This window comes from Eschrichtius robustus, chromosome 1 (genome assembly GCF_028021215.1).
Source record: "Eschrichtius robustus isolate mEscRob2 chromosome 1, mEscRob2.pri, whole genome shotgun sequence".
NCBI classification, from domain to species: Eukaryota; Metazoa; Chordata; class Mammalia; order Artiodactyla; family Eschrichtiidae; genus Eschrichtius; species Eschrichtius robustus.
In genome coordinates, this window is record NC_090824.1 from 9,589,728 (window position 1) to 9,611,828 (window position 22,101).

Here is a 22,101-nt window from a genome sequence, read left to right on the forward strand (position 1 = left end):
CTCACTGATAGAGCCATGGTGATCTGTTCCACCAGAGACAGATGGTCGTAAGCCCCCCAGGCCAGCGCACCACAGCGTTGGTCCCCATACTGATTCCTGGGTATCTTCATCCGGGCTTTCTTGGTTCAGTCCTATAGATTCCACCTGAGACTTGGCTCACTGGAACAGCCTGAGCGATACTGTGAGCAGGAACTGCAGGTACAAAAAGGGAGAAGACCTAGTTTGTGTTTCTAGAGCCACACTGGTGAGGTTAGATGGACAGATTGGGGGTCAGGGTCGCAGCTGGGAAGTGAGTGATCCAGGCTGTATCAGGATGAGCCTGGTGGTTTTGGAGGCCAGATGCAATGAGTGCCGTGGTAGGTGGGTTTTCCATTGATTGATTGATTGATTGATTGATTCAACAAGCATCTCTACTTACACACCAGGCATGGGTGGGATGGAGGATGGTAAGACACTCTGTTTACTTATGGATTTACTCATTCACATGTCTGTTCATTCATTTATTATACTCTACTTTCTTGAACAAAAACATTTAAGGTAGTTTACCTGATCCATAAAATAAAGTTGAAAAGTTTATAAACAAAAGAATCTGTATCAAATTCAGTTGGCCCTCTATATCTGTGGATTCTGCGTCTGTGGATTCAGATAACAAATATTCCAAAAAACATTTCCAGAAAGTTTCAAAAAGCAAAACTTGAATTTGCCACAGGGACAACTATTTACGTAGCACTTACATTGTATTAGGTCTCGTAAGTAATTTAGAGATGATTTAAAGTGTATGGGAGGATGTGTGTAGGTTATATGCAAATACTGCAGTGTTTTATAAAGGGGACTTGAGCATCCACGGATTTTGTTATCCATGGGGGTCCTGGAATCAATCCCCTGCAGATAACAAGGTATGACTGTAATATTTTTGTAAAAATTGAGGTCCAGGGGAAAGTTAGTATCCAGACATGCGGGCCACAGTTCCGCTCATTTGTTAAACTTGGCCTTCAAGTTTAATGAAGAATTTCCTGAAGGCAAAGTGAAAAAGGAAATTGAACTGGTTATGAGATTCCTCCAAAGAGGAATATTTGCAGTGGCCCCTGTCCCTTTGTATAAGAACCTGTTCAAGAATCTGTTAGTGATATGGTTATGTCCCATTTTTTTGTGAATTAGTGTGTTTCCATCTCCTACATAAATATACGGACCCATTTTCAAGTAAAAATTCACCCCTAACCAACCTGTTACAAGAACTAGTTTTCATAGCGTATCTAGTTGGAGGAATTACGGTAGTTATCAGGAGAGGTAGCAAAACCTTCTTCCAGCTCACCAGATTTTTCAACAGCCTGAAAAAACATTTACCAGGGCTTTCTAGCCAGAATCTCAGAACATCTGTGTGTTTTTAGCTTTCCTCTAAAACGTTAAGATTTGAAGAGCTGGAAACGTTTGGTACCCCATCCCACTATCGGTCAGCTCTGACGGCCTAGCTTCCTGATATCAAACCGAAACCTGTCATCCTCTAGCTCCTAACTTGTACCCACTGCACTTTCCCCTTTGCCATAAGACAAGCTTTGAGATCATGGAAGCCTGATTTTGGAGAGGTACTGAGTGCCTCATCCTGGGACACATTCAAGTAGACCCTGGACGACTGCCTCGATGGCAGGGTTGGATGAGAAGCTACCCTAAGTATTTAATGGCCTCTCCAGCCAGCACACTGAACTGCCGAGTGCTCTGACGGGCAGAATAATTCTGGGTTCCTTGCGGTGCTAAGAAAATGGGTGAGGGAGATTACTCTCCTTGGACAAGGTTTAATCTGCTAAGAAATTTTGCCTACGGGTAGCTCTGTTTGATTTTTTTTTAAGCCTGTTTCCATTTAAACTTTACAAAAGAAGAAGGAAAAAAAATAATGATTGTGTGGGGTTGTTTTCCTTCTCCGTGTTTGCTCCCTTGGATTCTTCAGACAAAGTGGATATTTAGCAGGGAATGAGGAGGGAGAGGCTAGGTGATAGGACTTGGTTTGAAAAAGGCCAGCTGCTGAAGAAGGAAAATAAGGACAAGAATCATTTAAAAGTCTGGTTGCCCAAATGTGACTTTTCTTACAGTTTTGGTGATGGGAGGAGAAAATCCAAGTGGATTTCTCTGACTTGCAGGGACCAAATACTCAGTTTTTCTGCTACTCTTACTTACCATACACCTTCTGCCCCATCCACCCCACCACCGCTGTTTGCTTTTCTTATAACAGTAAACAGAATGCAAACAACCCCCTGCTCCTGAAGCCCCAAACTGACTTTTAAAAGTTGGGCCGTGAAGGCTATGGCCACCAGCAAAGTCTAGAATGGCTGATTAAATCAGGCAATGGGGCTTGTGAAGTCTAGAGCAGGGCTTGGCAAGCTGCGGCCCACCAGCTGTTCTTACAAATAAAGTTTTATTGGAACACACCATGCTCGTTTGGGTATCGCCTTGGCTGCTTTCTACCACCATTGCAGAGTTGACTAGTTGCCAGAGACCATATGGCCTGCAAAGTCTAAAACATTTACTATCTGGCCCTTGACAAAAAAAATTTGCCAACTCCTGGCTGAGAGCAGTGGTTCTCAGCCCTGGCTCAGTGTCAGGATCACCTGGGGAGCTTTAAAAATGCAGATGCCTGGGCCCCGCCCCCAGGGATTCAGATTCAATTAGTCTGGAATGGAGCCCAGGCATCTCTGATTTTTTTTAAAGATTCCCCAGGTGACTGTGAGGGTTGAGCATCACGGGTCTAGTCTCAGTGGGTTTTGTAGGATTACCGAACTGGAATTTGCCATTCTACAGGGTTCTACTCAGTGGCAATGATCTGCCCTTGACCTCAGTGTGAGTGCAGTCCTTGAGGTCTGAACCATTATGGCTGTGACATAAGGGAGACCTTGCAATGACAAAATGCCTCCAGTGACCCTGGGAACTAAAGGTCCCTGAAGAAGGTTGAAGGTGACCCACATTACCTTGAGGTGTGTGTGTGTGTACACTCTGGCATGCACACACACGTGGGCATGCACAAGTGTGTGCATTTGGATGGTCTGTGCATATAGATAACCTTTGTCTGTTTTCAAACATATGCATTTCAAAAAGGAACCCATGGTGTGTGAAGCATTTGTATTTGTCATATTGGCAGCCTCTGGGCTCTCAGGCTAATAATTAACAGGAAATTTGGAGACACTTCCAGCTTCAGGAGAATTTGACACCTCTTGCCTTTCCCCATCATAGTTTCCAATGTTACCTCTCCTGCTCAGGGCAGGAATTTCTATTCACACTGGTGTCACTTTTCGTTGGTAGTTTAAAGTTGTAAATGGGAATTTCAGGGTTTGTTCTGTCCCTGGCATTTAAAGCAAATATTAACCACCTTGAGCTACGCTGTGTTGGTCTCCCACGTGGCTCCCAGGGCCTTCTGCCCCTCCCAGCAGCTGTCCCCTCCCGCCTGCTCTCCAGGACACAGTGCTGTGTCTACTGCTTAGAATGGCCAACTCATCCCAGTTTGTCTGGGACTTTCCCAGTTTTAGCACTGGAGGTCCTGTGTCCCGGGATCCCCCTCGATCCAGGGCAAACCAGGGCAGTTGGTCACCCTAATTCTAGAGAATCTCGCAGCTGATTGGCCTTTGCATGTACATAAAAACATTGGTATTTGAAGGGTGAGTGTGGGGCTTTATTAAAAATGCAAATCAAGGTCATGTGTATGCAGCTGAGCATTTTAATCTCCTTTTTAAAAAAGAGCTGAACCCAAGAAGTCAAGCTAATTCTTATTAGGCCTGTTTAAGCTCTGTTCGGGGACAAAACACCAGGTCAGCCTGTATTCTGCCGAGCTCACCTGGGTGTGAAACCGATTCTTTGTGAAGGTTCTTCAATAAGATGTTTGCTTTGAAGGGTTCCACCAGCCCAGCAAGGTGCCGTGGAGAGGGTATTGGCTCACCAGGCTAGACTCTTCCCTCGGCTGTGCAGCCAAGCACCGGAGCAGGTCACTTCCCCTCTCTGAGACTCAGTTTCCCCATCTGCACCAGAAGCACCATCGCTCACCTGTTGAGGTTGCCGTGAGGATTCAGTGGCGGAGTATTTCTCCCTGTGCCTGGAAGAGGCTGCAGAAATGTTGACTTTTCCCTTCTCCCCTTCCTCTCTGGCACAGGGGAGGCTGGTTCTCACTTAAGGCAGGTATAAGCCTGGTTGGCCAGCTGCTATAATAACAATCCCCAAAGGACTCTGGCTTAACTCAGTGAAGGTGTATTTCTCACTCACTCAACAGTCCCACAGTGGTATTCCTCATGGGGTGGCACTACTGGGTGATCCCTGTCCCAGTGGGGATTTGGGAGTCCAGACTCCTTCCCTGCTATGGCTCGGTCCTCCTCTACATCCTTGGCACAAGGCATGAAGCGTTGGCCTGGCCTTGTCTGAAAGTGGCATGCTTGCACCTACCCGCGTACCGTTGGCTGGAACGCAGCCATGAGGTCCCCACCACCTGCAAGGGAGGCTGGGAAATGTAGTTTGGCTATGTGCCCATGAGAAAAAGGAAACAGGGTTTGGCAAACACATGGGAGTCTCTGTCACAGGAAGTGCGGCTGCCTAATTCAGTGGCTGTGAGGACCCAGTGGAGACACCCCCCCATGAATGAACACCTCTCTCTATTTCCAAAGCAGGATTCTACAAGAAAGTTGTGATCAGTTTTACCCAGAAAAGGGGTCTGGCTTCAGATGAGCTTGGTTGAGACCAAGTGAAACACGTCTTTATTGCAGGACTTATCAGAGCCTTAAAAATACTGATCATATATATCCATGAGAGGAAACAGAGGATGCACTATTTCCCAGCTTTACTGGGTTCCTCTTTTGAAAGGCCTCTTAGAACTAGTCCTCTGCAGAATGTGGTTTGGAAAACACTGTTTTAGAAGTTACTCAAGTTAGTATTCAGAAGCCAGGATACTTTCCCGAAAATGCTGGTATTAGAAAAAAGAAAATCATCAAAATCTGTGGTCCACAAGGGAGAGTTCAGTCCCCCAGGAATCACGGTCTCCGTAGTATGGGAAGAGAATATGTTTCTATCTTGCTTCCCTTCCTTCCTTCTTTCCCTCCTCCCCTCCCTCTCTCCATCCTTCCTTGTGGGACCTGGCAAAGGAAGCCCATGAGGACGGGGTCCACATTCTTATTTTCCATGGTTGAGTGTAAGCATCAACCCATTTGCTTCCTGGATGGCTGTGTGAATGATCTGTCTGACACCACTTAAAATCTCCGTCTCCGTTTCAACTGGATGTGTCCGGGCAGTCTGCCTGACTTGGTCATGTCACCTGGTCTGCCCATCTGGGTGGATGTTAAAATCCCTTTTCCCAACCTTGGTTTTTATGGCTGGCTGGCGTCATCTGTCATAAATCAAGGTGGACCGAGGTTGAGCACTGAGGTTAGACAGGATCACTCACAGGAAAAACTAGAGTGGGTTTATTTCTTTATGTTAGTCACAGGCACCCGCCCTGTATATATATACATATAGCTTAAAACTTAATTTGGTGTGTAATTGGGACTAGCTCTTTGGAGCCCTGGGTTATGTGTTTTGGAGCAGCTAAGAAGCAGGGGCATGGTGGGGCAGGACATGGTATGTTAATTGGTGGCCTCTGGGACCTGTGAGATAATTGGATTTAAGTCCCCAGTTCGAATGAGCTCGGCAGTTTTATTGGAGTCCCCCGGGTGCATATTGGGGAGACCACCGGTTCGCACCGGCTGGAGCCTGGACTCACTCTTGGTCCTGAGGCCCATCGGCACATCCCCAGCCCCACAAGGGACAAAGGAGAAAAGGCAGCAGAGGAACTAGAAGCGGGGTGAGAGGGCCCTGCCAGCTCTGTCTGCCACTTCCCTGCACACCGATTGGTAGGGGTTGCATGCTCCTTGGCCTGTGGTCCCAAGGAGGGTTTTGCATTTTATTACCAAAGTCTCAATAAGAGGGACTTGGGTCAGAGCAAACATTGGGGGAGGAAAAACAAAGGAAATTAAATGCAAAATCACCGCTGGTGCAAACCACTTGGAGGCCTCGGCTTTTAATACCACCAGAGCCGATGGCGGGAAGTAGCCCCCAGGAGTCGGAACCGAAGGCTGCTTGCCTGGTATTCCTGAAGTCTGGCTCCCCTCCTGCTGAAAAAGAAATTGCCGTTTAATTTGTTTCTGAGTTTTATTTCTCAAATGAACCAGCATGGGGCCATGTAATGAGGTTGTGTTTCTGGGAGGTGTTGAAAGATGGGGAAAGGAGTGAAACCATGAGGTGGGGGACCCGGCCTCTTCGGGGGGCGGCCGCAGGCTCCTGGGGGTCCAGCAGTGCCAAGGGCTGGGCGGGGGCCAGGCATGCAGGGGCTCCCCCCGAGGGCTAGCTTCTTTGTGTGCTGTCCGTGGGGCGGCGGGTGCCCTTGAGCCTGGGTTAAAGATCCCCAGATGATGGAAAGAGCTGGCACAGCTGAAGGGAGCCAAGGGGGACACTTAGAATGAGTGGGGGTCTGAGCCATGGAAGCAAGAAGGATAGTGGCTTTCCCAGCCAGTGGAGGAAGTCAGCTCAGACCCAGAATGGGAAAGTGTATGTGAGTGTCTCAGGACGTCGCTCATATAAGGTGGGGCAAGAGGTTTCTGGACCAGGATGCTATCGGAGGAACCCCTTGAGACTGTCACCGTCAGGGGCTGTGGCTTCCCCTGGAGCTGAGATGGCCCTCTCTACAGACCCGGGCTTCTGGCGAACAAGGCCTGGGGCGCAGCAGCCAATGCGTGCCAGGGTCCTGCCCTCACACAAAACAGGAGTAAAACTTGAAAGGTACGGGGCCTCCTGCCACCCTGCCTCCTGGATAGAGAGGGGTGAGTGGGGGACTTCAGTGACCTTTCCACTGGGGACAGGGAGGGCCCACCAAGCTGTCACCAGGGTAGCCACGCCCCATCCTACAGAAAGCGGTCTGTAGGGCCCACGTATGGGTCCCTGGAATGCTATGAACTGTGAGAAGAAACAAGTCTGTTTACTGAGGTCCTCTGTGTGTCCGACACACACACACACACACACACACACACACACACACACACACACACACACACACACACACACACAGAGGCATCATCGTCTCATTTGGTAGGGGAAGGCGTTGTCTCTATTACACAGAAAAGAAACTCAACTTCAGAAAAGTTCAGCAGCTTGTCACAGGTTAACGATAACAGCTACAGCTGCGTTTGTTCAGCACATGCGCTGTGCCCGGCTCTGGGTGAGGGCTTTGAGCTCCTGGAGGTGCGGCCACAGCTGGCCCCAGCCGCCTCCCTCCCGCCCGGGCAGTGCCCCTGCAGCTGGAAACAGGTGCCCCCAGCTGCCGCATCTGGATGGACGTCGAAGGATAAGCCTCCCCTGCGGGATTCTGCTCTGCGGTCCTCCTAGGCGAGCTCTGATTCATCTCTCTGGAGTATCAGAGCAACTGCATGAATTTAGTGACTTAAAGCATTATCAGGAAGAGCATTTTTGACAAAGCAGGAAAGGAATTTTTGTTGCCGGTGCCAATGAGCAATACTGTAGCCAACCCGGGAGCCCTATCCGTGTTTCCATCTCAGGGTGTGGGGTGGCACTGCGGGCCTGGCTCCAGAACGCTGGCCCTTTCTCCTCCGCCAGGTGACGTCCCATTGCCATCTCTACTCTGCCCAAAGATGACCAAGGAACTGTGCCACTTGTCTCTTCCCAGGAAGACCCAGGTTCTTCAGCTGTGTACTATCATAACCCCCGAGCTGGTTCATTTCAGATTCCCAGGCCCCAGCCCCAGAGAGTGTGACCCAGTAGGTCTTGGCTGGGGTCGAGGAATTAGCATTTTAACTGTCACCCCAGAAGCCCAGAAGCTCTTGATATTAGGGATCCGTGGGCAATGCTTTGACGAATACTGAGTCTTTAGGTGATCACGTTGCAGTTGTGTACATGAGCACCCACGTGCATTAACTCTGAGCCTGTGTGTGTGTGTGTGTGTGTGTGTGTGTGTGTGTAGTTCTAGGAGGATGGTCATTAAAATGGCAATACTGGTGATCTCTGGGTGTAATGATTTCAAGAGATTTGAGATATATTTCTCTATGCTTTTCTTTCATCCTTTCTTCCTTCCTTCCTTTCTTTCTTTCCCCCCTCTGGGCAGCTTGCGGGATCTTAGTTTCCCAGCCAGTGATCAAACCTGGGTCTACAGCAGTGAAAGTGCCAAGTCCTAACCACTGGACTGCCAGGGAATTCCCTCTCTATGCTTTTCTATATTTTAATTTTTTATGATGAGCATATTATTTTCATCAACAGATAAAGCCATCAAGGCTTTCCCAGGGGTGGGGAAGAGCAGACTGTTATAGAGGAAATATGATATAGGAAGTAGGTTTGAGGGAAATGTGGACCTACGGAAAGACAGCCACAAAGGTAAATGAGTCTATTTTAACTCCCAGAGCTAGTATCCCTTTTTCTGTGGCTTCCAACCCCCTGAGCCTGCCATTGAGAAGGAAGGAATGTCACACCTCCTGTTTTCAAATTGCCTGTTCTAGGCAAAGCCGGCGCCAAAGTCATGCCTTGGAATTTGGGATGGTGGAGTTGAGCCAGAAGGCTGGGCCGCCCCTTCTGTGCGAGCCCTTGGAGTCCCGGGCCTGGCAGCCCCTCCTCCTCCACCCCCCCTGGTGCTCGAGCACCCTGGCCGGCCAGGCAGAGCTGGGATTGCGATTTTACAGCGCTGTTATTACTCCGTGTTGCCCAGTAAACCCACACCAGGCCCCACAAGCACTCTGCAAGAAGGCCAGACCCTTCCTGAGAAATGGTTTCCTACACCTTTACAACGTGATAGGTGCCGTGGACAAAAGGGGCTGTTGGGTTTATGGAAACTATATAAAGTTTATAGTCTTGGCAGGGCCAGAAGTAGAAAAGGCCTGCGGGATGGGGGTGGGTGTTTGGAAATGCAGAAGGCCCGGAAAGGGCGGCTGACCTTTGTGTGGAGACGCCAGATAAAATACCCCAAGGACACGCGGTGTGCCATGGGGCTGGGGGAAAGGTGGCCCTTCTGGAACAGCTGTTGGGAATGCCGTTCTGGCAGATCCCTTTCGATCTTCACAGCATTCCTGGGAGGGAGGCACCGTTATCCCCATCCTGCAGAGGGGAGACTGAGACAAAGGTATTTTGAAAGTTCTGACCTTGACCAAGGTCAGCTAATGGTCTAATGGTGTGTGGCCCTCAGGTGGGCCTTCTGGGGCAGGCTAAATTCTCGCATTCTCTCTCCTGTGTATTGAGTGGCGTGTCCTAGTTTCAGGAACAGAAAGTGTGGTCTCCGTACCCTATTTCTGTTTGGGACTCGTCTGCTATTTGTGACTTAGTCTCACAGTCCCCTGGTGTCTTCAGTCATCACCTTGCCCTCCTATGGCTCCACTGTGCTCTTGAAGCTGATTTGTGCCCGGATTCACCCACTGGCCTTGGCTGGAATGGAAGTGAAGCCACCCAGAGGTTGGCTGTGGATCAGGGCAGGGCTAAAATGCTGTCTTTGCCTTTCAGGATCCCTCCGTGTCCCAATTCTATGGGGGGATCATCTTAGGGCCCCCAGAGGAGTCCCCCGTGGAGTCTGAAATCACCTCCTCCCATCCCATCAGCTCTTGCAATTTCTAATTCATTTCTCCTTGTTTCTGTGCCTTGCGGCATCCGTGTTTTCTCTCTCCTATTTGGCTGTGAATTCTTGGAGTGCAAGATTCCATGAATGCTTAATTCTTCATCTCTGATTTTGCCCACAGGGTTGGGCATAGTTCCCAGCAAGTAGTAATCATTGAGTAAGTATCAGCTGGAAGGCTGGCTGAATGGATGAATGGATGGATGGATGGATGGATGGATGGATGGATGGATGGATGGATGGATGGATGGATGGACTAATGAGTGGGTGGATGGATAGATGGATGGATGGATGGACTAATGGGTGGGTGGGTGGGTGGGTGGATGGATGGATGGATGGATTAATGAGTGGGTGGATGGATGGATGGATGGATGGATGGACTAATGGATGGGTGGATGGGTGAGTGGATGGACAGATAGGTGGCTCAGTGGGCAGATAGATGAGGCATATGTAGACTAACAGACACCCACCTCCTCATTTACACCCACTTCCTCATTTGCACCCTTTCGCACAGTTAAACTAACAGCCTACGCCTGGTTCTCTTAGGCTTTCACTGAATGCACTTCTGTTTCAGGAGACAGACTTTGCTCTCTCTGAAGCCATATGGAGAAACCAGCCTGAGTGTTTGAATGTGTGTGTAAATACTTTACAATCCCCATAAACTTGTTTAAAGACAGGTGGGGGTGAAGGTATAAACTGGGGCAGCCTTTTGGGAGGGCAGTCTGGAAGTAGCTATTAAATTTTCAAATGTGCCCACTACTAAGACCCAGCAGTTCCGCTTTTAGTCGTCAGGTGTAAGAACTATAGTCACACGTTTGTGCACAGAGACTCACATGCCAGCTTGCCTGTGCCAGAGTGCTGGCTACTGCACTGCTCCACACAGTGAAAAACCAGAAATAGCCCATGTCCATCAACAGCGGGACAGACACTAAACTATGGGAAGACCCACACTATGGAAAAAGCTGCAGAGGCAGAAAGGTCTCTCCCATCTTCTGGGAAGTTCTGGAACTCTGTAACTCATGGCCCTCAGCACATGCCCCCCTCCTGGCCCCGTTTCCATCAGCTTCTTTTCCTTTCTCCCTCCTCCCGCCTCCCACGAAACACAGTTCACTAGAATGAGCTCTTTCATCCTTATGCCTACTAGCCAGTGACCTTCCCTGACAGAAAAAGAGGAAAATGAGAGAGAAGCAGTTATGTGCATAATTACTGTCTGCTGGCTCTTCAATTAAAAAGATTGAAAGGCACAATATTAAAATTTGATTTATGGGCACCACTATCTACCTAATAATGAGGCTGCAAGAAAAAAAGAACCACAGTCGCTAGAGAAAACCGTAGCCTTTTTCTCTCCGCCAGGAGATAAATTGCCTCTCATTTTCTTATTGCTAAAGAAATATGAAATGGTTTTAAGCATATGTGATATGTTCTTCCAATACGTTGAAATCCAGAACTTAGTAATTTAGGAGTCCTCTGGCTCCGACATTTCCAGGAAGCTTCCTGAGAGGCGTAGCGTCTTGAGCTACAGGGGCTGCTACCATGGTCCCCGGGGCACCCAGACCCAGGCACTGGCACCACCGCCTATCACGGAAACTCCCTCCGGGTCCCCGGGCGCCAAGCCAGTGGATGCCACAGAGCCCAGGAGCGAATGCGGAAAGCACAGACTCTAGTTCCAAGTCCTAATTTTGTGGCTTATTAGCTCTTTCATCCTCAGTTTCCTCATAGGAACAATACGCTTACTAATTGCGTGATGCTGGGCAAGTGCCCCAGTTTTCCCATCTTGAAGGTCCCTCCCTGTGAGGGTTGTAGGAAGGATTAAATCAGTGAATGCATGTAAAGTGCTTAGATGGGTACCTGCCGCATAGCTGGTGTTCGGTAAATATTTTTTAAATCATTATCATTACTACTGCAGATGCCTTTGTCGTAATTTTTGGAAGAGATGGAATTCAAACCCAAGCCTTCCATTTCCAGGGTGCTGGCTGATGAGGGGCAGACAGACAGATGCTCAGCTCTGTCTCTCTCCAACTGATGTCCGGGGCAAGTCAGGGTACCTCTCTGAGCCCCATTTTGTTCATCTATAGAATACTAGTTTCTACTTCGCAGGTGGTATTGTCAGGATTAAAGATTTTTGGAAACAAAGTGTCCAGGACACAATTAGTGCTGGGTAGATAGATGGCAATAACTCTTGAAAAGGAAAGACCTTTCCTCCTAAGAAACCTGTTTGGGAAATTCTGTCCTGTGGGAGAAGGGGTCTGTGTCTGGTTGACGTCCTCCCTGCTCACTGGGGCTCTGCAGAGCTCTCCCCTCCTGGGGGGCACAAAGTATTCCCTGGCTCTAAAAATAACTGCTACAAAGGAAAAAAAAAATGAGCAGCTATTGTGCCAGGAACCCTGTTGAGCTTGACCTGCAGGATCGCAGGTGAGTCTTACGGCAGCCTGGAAGTGGGCTGTCACCCATGTACCTTCATGGGGAAGATCAGATATGGGGATAGGCGACTGGCCGAAGGACACAAAGGTGGGAGGTGACTAGGCTAAGAGTCCAAGCCAGGACTGTCAAATTCTTTCCACCACACATTCCCGAGCCCCCTCCCGATTCCTAATCACTAACCTCCCCTCCTTTCCTCCATCCCAGCGCCTCTGACCCGTCACTACCGCCAGGCAGGTGTGTGGCACCATCACCTCGTGCTTTAAATTTGTGTCTTCCCACCGGTGCTCCTTATGCTGGAGAGTCAAATGCCCAATGCTCACGTTAGCTTGTGCATAAGATTTTGTTCTGTGTGTCTGAATTCATGGGTCTTTAATCTATTTAAGATGCTCAGGGTTGGGCTGGAGAAAATGGATTCAAGGTGCTCCCCAACCCCTTGCCAGCCTCCTTCTGGGAAGGTCTCCATCCCTATATGGGACCTCCAGGGCTCCCCATCCTACAGAGATTCCATAGATTCTCCCCTTGGGAAGAGGAGGGTGGGATTTGGCATGTATTTCTTTGCACCCAGCTAATGGCACTTCTTTGTTTTCAGTTGAGAGGGAGAACGTGCAGAAGCGGACTTTTACTCGATGGATAAATCTCCATCTGGAGAAGGTAAGCAGGGCGCTCGGCTTGTCGTTAAGTGGTGGCTTCCTCCATAACTGAGAGCACAGTTCAGTAGAGCGGGGGTGAGGGTGCTCTGTGTTTTTGTTGTGTTGTTGTTTTTCATTCATTCATTTAAACATCCGTTGAGGGCATTCTCATTGCCAAGCGTCAAGCTCAGTGCTGGGAACATGAAGGTAAGTAAGACATGGGGTTCTGACCTCCTGGGGTTATCAGTCTAGCTGGGGAAGGAGAGGGTCCATCTTTAAATAGGAATTGCTGAGCAAAAGTTAGGAAACATTCACTGTTGAACAACCCAAACATGGGGCTGGGGGGATCTCGACCTCTAGTCTGGGGTGGTCGGGGAGGCTCTCGTGAAGACCCATTTATAGGTATTTGAGTTGATTCAAGCAAAAACTCCTCACACTTTTTAACCAAGCCAGATTCCCTGTTTCATCACGTAATGCTGCTATTGGTCAACAATATTATCTGCTTGTTTGGGTGCATCGAGCACACATCTCCTTTAATCCTCAAGACAACCCTCCTTACCCCGCACCCCATCTTGTTACGAATGAGGAAACAGAAGCCTGGAGACATTGAATCGCTTCTCTGCAATCCCACGACTGAGAAGAAAGCTCTGCCTGTGGCTTCTCCTGCATATTCCACGTCGTGACCCCTCTTCTCCCCTTTTTCTTTTTTTGCTAACATACTCTGGCCAGGCAACATTGAACCGCATTTTGTCTGCCGGCTTCTCAGGCACACAAACCCTAAAAACAAAAGCAGCTGAACCGGACACAAGGATGAACAGCAGAGAAGGGGCGGGATGTGAAATGGATAAATAAACAGCTCGGAGGAGGAGAAATCTGAACCCTCCTCACCACTAGGTTAGCCCCCCGACAGAGAACATTCTAAATTGCCCGGGGCTGGGGGAGGAGAGATGATTTTTCTTATTATAAGAAAGCTGGTTTATCAGGATTCATTTTACTCACTTCACGTCTTCTTAAATTCCACTATCTGGTTCTCCAAATAGACCCAGCCAGTAGTCTCATGTCTTTCAAAGCTGGTGGTATTCAAGTATCCTACTTCCGTGAGTTTAGTACCTATATTTTCTTCTCTCCTCTCCTCTTAAAAGGCACAAGAGTAATATTAACTGCCCTTAGAGTTAACCCCAAAGAAAGGTTCTTGGAGGAAATCACTGAAATGATTAGAAAGCAGAGAAAATAAATGTGGTTTTTTAGGAAGTGGAGCACTTGACCGAAATTTTAATTCACGTAGCGTAAACTTTAGGCCTATAATATTTCCCGAGCAGACGCTTGACCACCCACACTTCTGTTCCCCACCTGTAGAACGGGTTACACTCAACCCAGGAGGCTTCTGAACTCTTCAGGGCAAAGTCTCTCTATATCATGGATGAAGCGTTATAAATCACTTGCCAGTTGTTTTGACTATTGGTGCATTTTCGGCAGTGCTCACACAGTGAAGTGTTATTTTTCGAAAAAAAGGAAAACCGTTCCCAAAATTTGAGTTCACTGAACTCCTAAATTAATGCCTGATGTGTATCAGGGTAGCTGGAAATTCCTCCTGGCTGACGGAGTTTAGCCATAGCGTATTTCTTTCTTTTAATTAAAAAATAAATACAGAAAAGTACAGAGGGTAATAGAGCAAATACCCTCGCACTCACTCACCACCTCCCCCAAACGAACCTCTGTTAGCATTGATCGCATCCAGAATTTTCTCCGTGGCCATGCTTCTGCTTCCTTTTTTGGGGCAGGTGGGTAGCACCCACTCTACAGATAAATCAGATAGCACCTAAAACTGATTCGTAATAAACAGGGCAAAATTCACAGCCATGTTTCCAACCTTGAGACTTTCAAGAACAACTTTTCATGTAAAGGAAACCCAGGAACTCCTTGGGGAAGTGGGCTTAACTGCAATTTGAAGGCTGTCAGAAATATTTACGGGGTCTCTGGCTTCTGGAAAAATTCCTTAATTTACCCAAGGAGTTAGATCATGAAGAAACCCCTGGCGGTGCTGTTTACTCGGCCATACCAATCTCATGAAGCCCATGGAACGTCTGGGGCCCTGAGGAGTGTTTTCACTGGAGTGGGTTCAATTTCTCCTCCTGCCATCTTGCAGATGGATGCTGGCCAAGGCCCCGCTTGCTGCTGCTGGGCTGAGGCTCTTACAGACACTGTCAATGGAAATTATTCTCCAGGTTCAGCTCAAAAGCAAGGTTTGGCCACGGTCGGGGCTGCTAGCTGGAAATTTTGTGAGTTCATCCATCAGGGGCTGTTTTGTTCAGGTCTTGCGTTTCTGCCCCAGGTTAACAGGAATAACATTTCCATAAGAGTCTTGGTAACCTGATACCGTCATGCTCCGTGTGGAATGTTCCTGCAGAGCAGCGGGGAGTTTGCAAAGAAAATAATTTGCCTTTGGGTTCAAAGTTGCTGTTGCCCTTGAAGCAAAGCCCTTTTCTGTGCACCTGTGGGTGGAATTGCCCGGTATTTTGACTAACTGGGAGTCAGGGGGCTCGTATAAGAGGTAAGGAAATGCCACCTTCCCGAATAAAAAAAGAAAACATGCGCCCTCCTAGGCTTTCATGGGGAGGAGGCCTTCCCGGAGAGGAGGGCTTCCCGGAGGGAAGGGTGCCTGGGCCACAGCTCCAAGATTTCCCTGGCTCTCTGACTGGTGACAGCCGCCATTCCTGTCCCCCAATTAATCCGGTCTCCTGTGGGAACACCCCCCTTCGTTGTCCCCAAGAGCAGTAAGTGTTCTAATGCTTCCAAATGCCCCAATACCAGAAAGTAAATAGAGTTTATGCTGGGGGGTTAATTAAAAATGAAGGTTCCTGGACCCTGTCCCCCAAGATTCAATAAATCCTAACCATCCTGCATTAAAGGAGTTTTTATCAAGCTTGTTTTAGTCAACAGAAATCTTTCTTTAAGCAAAGTCTTCCTGGAACCCTAAGTAAAGGCCAATAAGAGCTATCGAAGGGAGTGCCGTGAATCAGCTTCGTCTGGGACCCCCCCCTGCCCCCACAGGCCTCCCTGAAGTGCTCTGCTGAAGCTCTGTTCTGGGAAGCACAGTTTGGAAATCCCTGTGCTGGGACATATGCCCAACAAGTTCCAGCCGGCCCCGTGGACCCCAGGCCACACCCAGCCAAACTCTTGGTGGACACAACACAGGTCCCTCAGACCTCCCCAGGTCAGAGAGGAAAGCAGGGGGCTTCTGACGTTTTCCACCCAGATCCTTCTCCACAGATCCCCAGCGCACCCACTGCCCACGGGCCACCTCCAGGGAGAGGGGATTGCTACCTCCTTGGATGGGCCCTGCTGCCTGTAGGCACATCTGGATGTCCCGAAGTTTTTTCTCCAGTGAAACCTGCAGTTCTGAAATTGTTTTGTGGCTTACACAGATCACTAATCAGCTACGTTCTTTCCCCCTCTTCCACAGTGCAACCCGCCTCTAGAAGTTAAAGATTTATTCGTTGATATACAAGATGGCAAAATCCTAATGGCTTTGTTAGAAGTCCTGTCTGGGCGAAATCTGGTACGTATGCTCCAGAAGGGTTAGGAAGAAGTTAAAATGCAAAGGAAAACATTGCCAAAGGGTTCTTTTCCGTACAGATCTATGTGTATGTACATATACCTGGCCATCCATAAATCCTATGACGGGAAACCTGGGAGGGTGACATTCCTTTCTCAGTGACTAAGACTGATATAATCATGTGTAACTAAGCAAATATACTTTCGCAAGTAAATAAATAAATGCCCCATGTTTTCTGTGAGCCCAAAGCTAAGGATCATGACTGAATCATGACAGTTTAGCTAGCCAGCCATGAAATTACCTAGAATGAGAGCTAAGAGTCAGGAAGATGGAGAAGAAAGGCATCTTATCAGCCAAAATCTATAATCCACCCAGAGGCTAAAACTAGATACACAGAATTCTAGAACCTTCGTGTGAGTATGACCAAAATTGAATTGAACCAGCTGATCTTGGGGTTCCTTCCACTTTGGATCTTCACCAGCTCCATGCTGCCTGTATCTGCTGTATATAGGTCGGTCCTCTCTCCCCAATTCACAGAGCAGGGTTTAACAGCTTCTACACTGTTGGCATTTTGGCTGGGGTAGTTCTTTGTCATGGGGGCACTGACCTGGGCGTTGCAGGATGTGTAACAGCAAGCATCCTTGGGTCTCTATCCACTGGATGCCAGTAGTACCCCCAGGTGTGACAACCAAAAATGTCCCCAGGCACTGCCAGAGGTTCCTTGAGGGGTCACAGTGATCTGGTCAGAATACCAGTGGTGTCAATTTTGAGAAACCGGCTCTAGAGTCCAGTGTTTGATTTGGCCCAAGTGACCCAGCGTGGCTGATACAAAAGTGCCGCAATGGGGTATAGCTCAGCTCATGTGGACCTCTCTGGATTTGTTCTTTTTTTTTTTTTTTTTAATAAATCTATTTATTTTATTTTTTGCTGCGTTGGGTCTTCGTTGCTGCGTGGTGCGTGGGTTTCTCGTTGCGGTGGCTTCTCTTGTGGCAGAGCATGGGCACGCGGGCTCAGTAGTTGTGGCTCGCCGGCTCTAGAACACAGGCTCAGTAGTTGTGGCGCATGGGCTTAGTTGCTCCGCGGCATGTGGGATCTTCCCGGACCAGGACCTGAACCGTGTCCCCCTGCATTAGCAGGCAGATTCTTAACCACTGCGCCACCAGGGAAGCCCATCTGGATTTGTTCTTAACTGTAGCTTTAAAGTCAAGAGCCCCTACTTCTGTTCTCAGATCTAATGTGGCTGGAGTCCTATCACACCCCTTCCTTGCCTTTGCTTTCCCAATAGCCTCCCCACTCCACCACAAGGGGGCTGTGCAAAGTGATCTTATGAATTCTAATGAAGGGCAAAGCCACTGCAGTAAAAGGAGTACAGTAAGTCCCCTACATATGAATGAGTTCCGTTCCGAGAGCGTGTGTATAAGTCCAATTTGTTCATAAGTCCCACAAAGTTAGCCTAGGTTCCCATCTGACACAATCGGCTATATACCACTGCTTTTAGGCTTGCTTCCGGACATCCTGGGCTTGAAATAAGGATACTGTACTACTGTACTCTATACAGTACTGTACAGTAAAGTACACAAAAGCACAACCACTTGTAGAGGATGCACGCACACGGCAATGTACGCCAGACACGTAAACTAACTTACGTGATTGGACATGCAAACGCACATTCGCGTCTTTGAAAGTTCACAACTTGAAGGTTCGTATGCAGGGGACTTACTGTATTTGGTTTCTTTGCACATCTCACAATGGGCTGGCAGCATAGTGTCTAATAGGCTTCCTGAAAAAGCGCGTTCTAGCCCCTCGTTCTATGTTCCCAGCAGCCCAGGCTCCCACTTTGTTGCCAGGGCACTGGTCAGGAGCTACCATGTCCTTGCGGGGCCTCTGTTGGGAGTCTTTGATCCTGGAGCCCAGCCAAGAACATCCAAGACCACACCCATTAGCTTGCCTGGCAGTTCACACCATGTGGAAGTGATACCCACTGGCTTGCCTTATAGTGTAAAGCACCCACCGGGAGGAGCGGGGATGGACTTCAGTTTCAGGATGAGTTTCCTCTGCCGGTGCTCCTAGTGGGTACGACTAGCATTGTCAGAGTTTTTGCTTCTGCAAACACCTCTCTCTCTCTCTCTCTCTCTCTCTCTCTCTGTCTGTCTCTGTCTCTCTATGTTTCTCTGTGTCTCTCTGTGTCTGTCTCTTTCTCTGTCTCTCTGTTCTCTGTCTGTCTGTGTTTCTGTCTCTGTCTCTCTGTCTGTCTCTCTCTCTCTCTCTGACCTGGGATAAATGTCCACAAAGCTCTTGGCCAGAAAACAGAAACATCTGCGGCCGCCAGGGAGGGCTTACCGGATGATTTAGCAGCTGTGGGTGACACCCCCGGCTGACGCTTTCTGCCCTGACAAAAAGCATCAGTGCAGTGAGAAGAGCATGTCACCGACAGTCTCTGGAGGAGGGAGGAGTATCAAAAGCCAGGAGCTGGGTCAGAGAGAAAAATTTGATAAATCTGTCCCTTGTTTAACCCCTGGATTCCCCTCCTTCACCAACTCGAGTGAGTTTGGTCCCAGGAACCATAAATAAGGTGACCGTTGGGGGCCCCTGAGGCTACGGTTGTGTGTCCTGGGGCCCCGTGCCCGGGTTTGGATGTGGTCCGTGTGGGCTGTGCTATGAGCCCCAACCTTCTCTTGAGACTAATGTGAAAAAGGTAAAGAAAAAGACAAGCACATCCAACGGCACCGCTGGGGACTGAGTGCCTGTCTTGGCTTAACTGCTTGTTTTGTTCTGGTTTGTGTTACAGCTGCACGAGTACAAATCCTCATCCCATCGTATTTTTCGGTTGAACAACATAGCGAAAGTACTTAAGTTTTTGGAAGATAGCAATGTAAGTATTTGAAACACATCTTGTTAACACAGACTTCCCTGTGACAAAAAGGACATAATTTGAAGTTTAATGCTCGTCACAAGAGATGTGAGCAAAGGGGACCCTGCTGAGATGGTCGAATGAAACTAAGTTGAAATGTAACAGAACTCACGCAGCTAATCCATCAGCCGGAGATACAATCCCTGGCTCCCTGCCCACCCCTCCATCTCCATCAGGCTCTCAGATGTTCAGAATTTAGTTGACATTTCTTTTTCATTTTGGGGGATAAGAGCATGTCAGGGTGTAAAACTTTTTCTTAGAACTCAGAATATGGGAGAAGCAAGGAGGAAAAGGGGGCTAAATGAGCCGGGGGAAAATTACATAATTCTGTCCCCTTTGATATAACTTTCTAGACTTAAATTAGCCTTTTCTGTGTTTTGAACTCTCTGCTTCATGTCCTTCAAAACTGGGAAGGAATGGCCCTAGAGGGATGAAATTTCCAAAGTTCCCCTTTCATTAAGTTTCACTAATTAGTGACCACGTGGGTCCCTGCATTGGGAGGGGGAGGGGCCGTGCAGTGGTGCTGGCACTTAGCAGCCCTGGGTTTCATCCCAGCCCTGACTCCCCCGTCTTCCAAGTCATTCTGTGACTCCTTGGCATCCTTTCAACACATTCCTTTTCTGCTTAAATCAGCCCAGATCAGATCCTGTTGTTTACCGTCAGGAACCCCAAACAAATTGCACTTTGTGATGATCTACTGTACATGCCGATGTGTCGGGCAAGCTGAGGGGTTTTTACTGCACTGCCCCCCTGCCCCCAGCACAGCCCCTGGAAGGAACTCTCAGTGTCACTCATTCAGATTCTAAGGCCTGGGCTGAGAAGCCTGGATCCCCACCCATGTCCTGGCTGCCAAGGGCAGAGTAAAGCACTTTTGGCTTTTGAAGAGGGAGGTGTACTCTGTCTCCCGTACTGTGGGGAAAGCCCCAGACCTGGGAGGGAGTTCAGGTGGTGACGGCCAAAAAGCACAGCTCTGGTCATCGCAGCATCATTCATAATAGCCAGAAGGCGGGAACAACCCACATGTCCGTCCATGGACAAAGGGATGAACAAAATGTGGTCTGTCCATGCAATGGAATATTATTCTGCCATGAAAAAGAATGAAGTGCTGATACAAGCTACAGTGTGGACGAACCTTGAAAACGTTATTAAAGATGCCGGACAAAAAGGACCACTTCTTGGATGGATCTAGAGACTGTCATACAGAGTGAAGTAAGTCAGAAAGAGAAAAACAAATATCGTATATTAATGCATGTATGTGGAACCTAGAAAAATGGTACAGATGAGCCGGTTTGCAGGGCAGAAGTTGAGACACAGATGTAGAGAACGGACATGGACACCAAGGGGGGAAAACTGCGGTGGGGTGGGGATGGTGGTGTGCTGAATTGGACGATTGGGACTGACATGTATACACTGATGTGTATAAAATTGATGCCTAATAAGAACCTGCAGTATAAAAAAACAAACAAACAAACAAACAAACAAAAAAAAGACTACGCATTCTGAAGCCACTCTACCTTGTTTTTTATTTCTGGTTTCTCTACCTTCTAGCTGTGTAAATCTGAACAAGTTAATTAACTTCTCTGTACATTAGTTTCACTCCTTAAGATGTAATAATAATAATAATAATACCCCCCCCCAAAAAAAAAAAAAAGACCACTTCTTCTATGAATCGATTCCTATGAAACGGCCAGCAGGGAAATCTCTCGAGTCAAAAAAGAGATGGGTGGTTGCTCAGGGTTGAGAGGGGTTGGGGGATTAGACAAGTGACAGTTAAAGGGTATAGGATTTCTTTTTGAGGTGATGAAAATGCTCTAAAATTACGGTGATGCCAAAAAACCATGGAATTGTATATTTTAAATGGGTGAATTGGATGGGATGTGAATTGTATCTCTCAATAAAGCTGCTTTTAAAAAAGCACGTCCCGTTTCGTGAAAACGCTGGCCTCTCTGCAGAGTCAGTTTTGCCATCCGCCTCGGTGCTGACGGCACGTTCAGGGCACCGCTGCCACGGCTTCCACTCCTGGAAAATGATGTAGACTCCTTGAGCCTCTATTTCCACATCTTGTTACATAGAGGTGATAAGAGCCAAACCTACTTCAGAGAGTTGTTGAGGATGGAATGTACCCGTCTAGGTGGGGTTTAGCCAAGTGCGGGCACAGGGCGCAGGGCGTGGGCTGCGTTCGTTAGCTGTGGCTCTTGCTACCTCTCCCCAGCTCCATAGCTCCACTGTCTCCTCCTGGAAGGGAGCGTTAGGCGTGGCCCTTCTGGGCAGTGTCCACCCCTGAATTCCGAAGCGCGTTGTTTTTATGATAACGTGGGGCCTTGGGACCACTGCCTGGGATACTCACTGTTCTGCCTTCCAGCTTGTGAACCCCTAAGTAATTTCCTGCTCTGCCAACTGCCACGTGTTGATGGGTCTGTACTGTAGGCGGAGCTCTCCCCCTGCATTTACAAAGTGTCTTCTGTGGGCCCCGGGCTGTGCTCAGCCTTGGGGACATAAAGCTGCATTAGGAGCGCATCTCCGCTTCAAGGAGCTTAGAGTCTCGAAGAAGAGGCCTCAGCGGACAGCAGGCTGCTCATCACTGCAGGGGCCCAGGGAGGTGCAGTGATCCTGCAGAAGCGAAAAAACAAACAGCCCGGGAGCCTGCTTGGGGGGGCGTTGCAGGTAGGACTAGCCCATGCTCAGGGGTGGCAGGCCTGGCCTTCTGTAATCCGTCCCTAAATGTTTCCCCAACTGCAGTAGCTGCCTTATGGTACAAAAGAACATTAGGGGTACAAAAGAACATTAAAGCTCCCTTCTCCTTCATTTTTTATTTAAAAATCTGGAAATATGCCAAATGTGGTTGTGTTATGTCCGCTCTTTGCCCCATTGGCTCCCGTGGCCGGCAGGTGAGACAGGTGAATGGCCCCGTGGGGAGGGGAGCACCGGTGAGTGAGGCAGGTGGAAACAGGCATTTTGGATGCGGTCTCTATCCCATTGCCAG

At 48.5% G+C, this 22,101-nt stretch overlaps 1 protein-coding gene across 1 annotated transcript in view; it reads left to right on the forward strand.

The window, feature by feature from the left end:
- The window catches only part of CLMN (calmin), a 113,241-nt gene that overhangs the window by 64,970 nt on the left and 26,170 nt on the right, over positions 1–22,101 (forward strand). Inside the window, exons 2-4 of the mRNA XM_068541093.1 lie at positions 12,612–12,673; positions 16,115–16,210; positions 18,996–19,079. Of these exons, the coding sequence (XP_068397194.1) occupies positions 12,612–12,673; positions 16,115–16,210; positions 18,996–19,079 (242 nt within the window). The remainder of the gene's footprint in view (positions 1–12,611; positions 12,674–16,114; positions 16,211–18,995; positions 19,080–22,101) is intronic.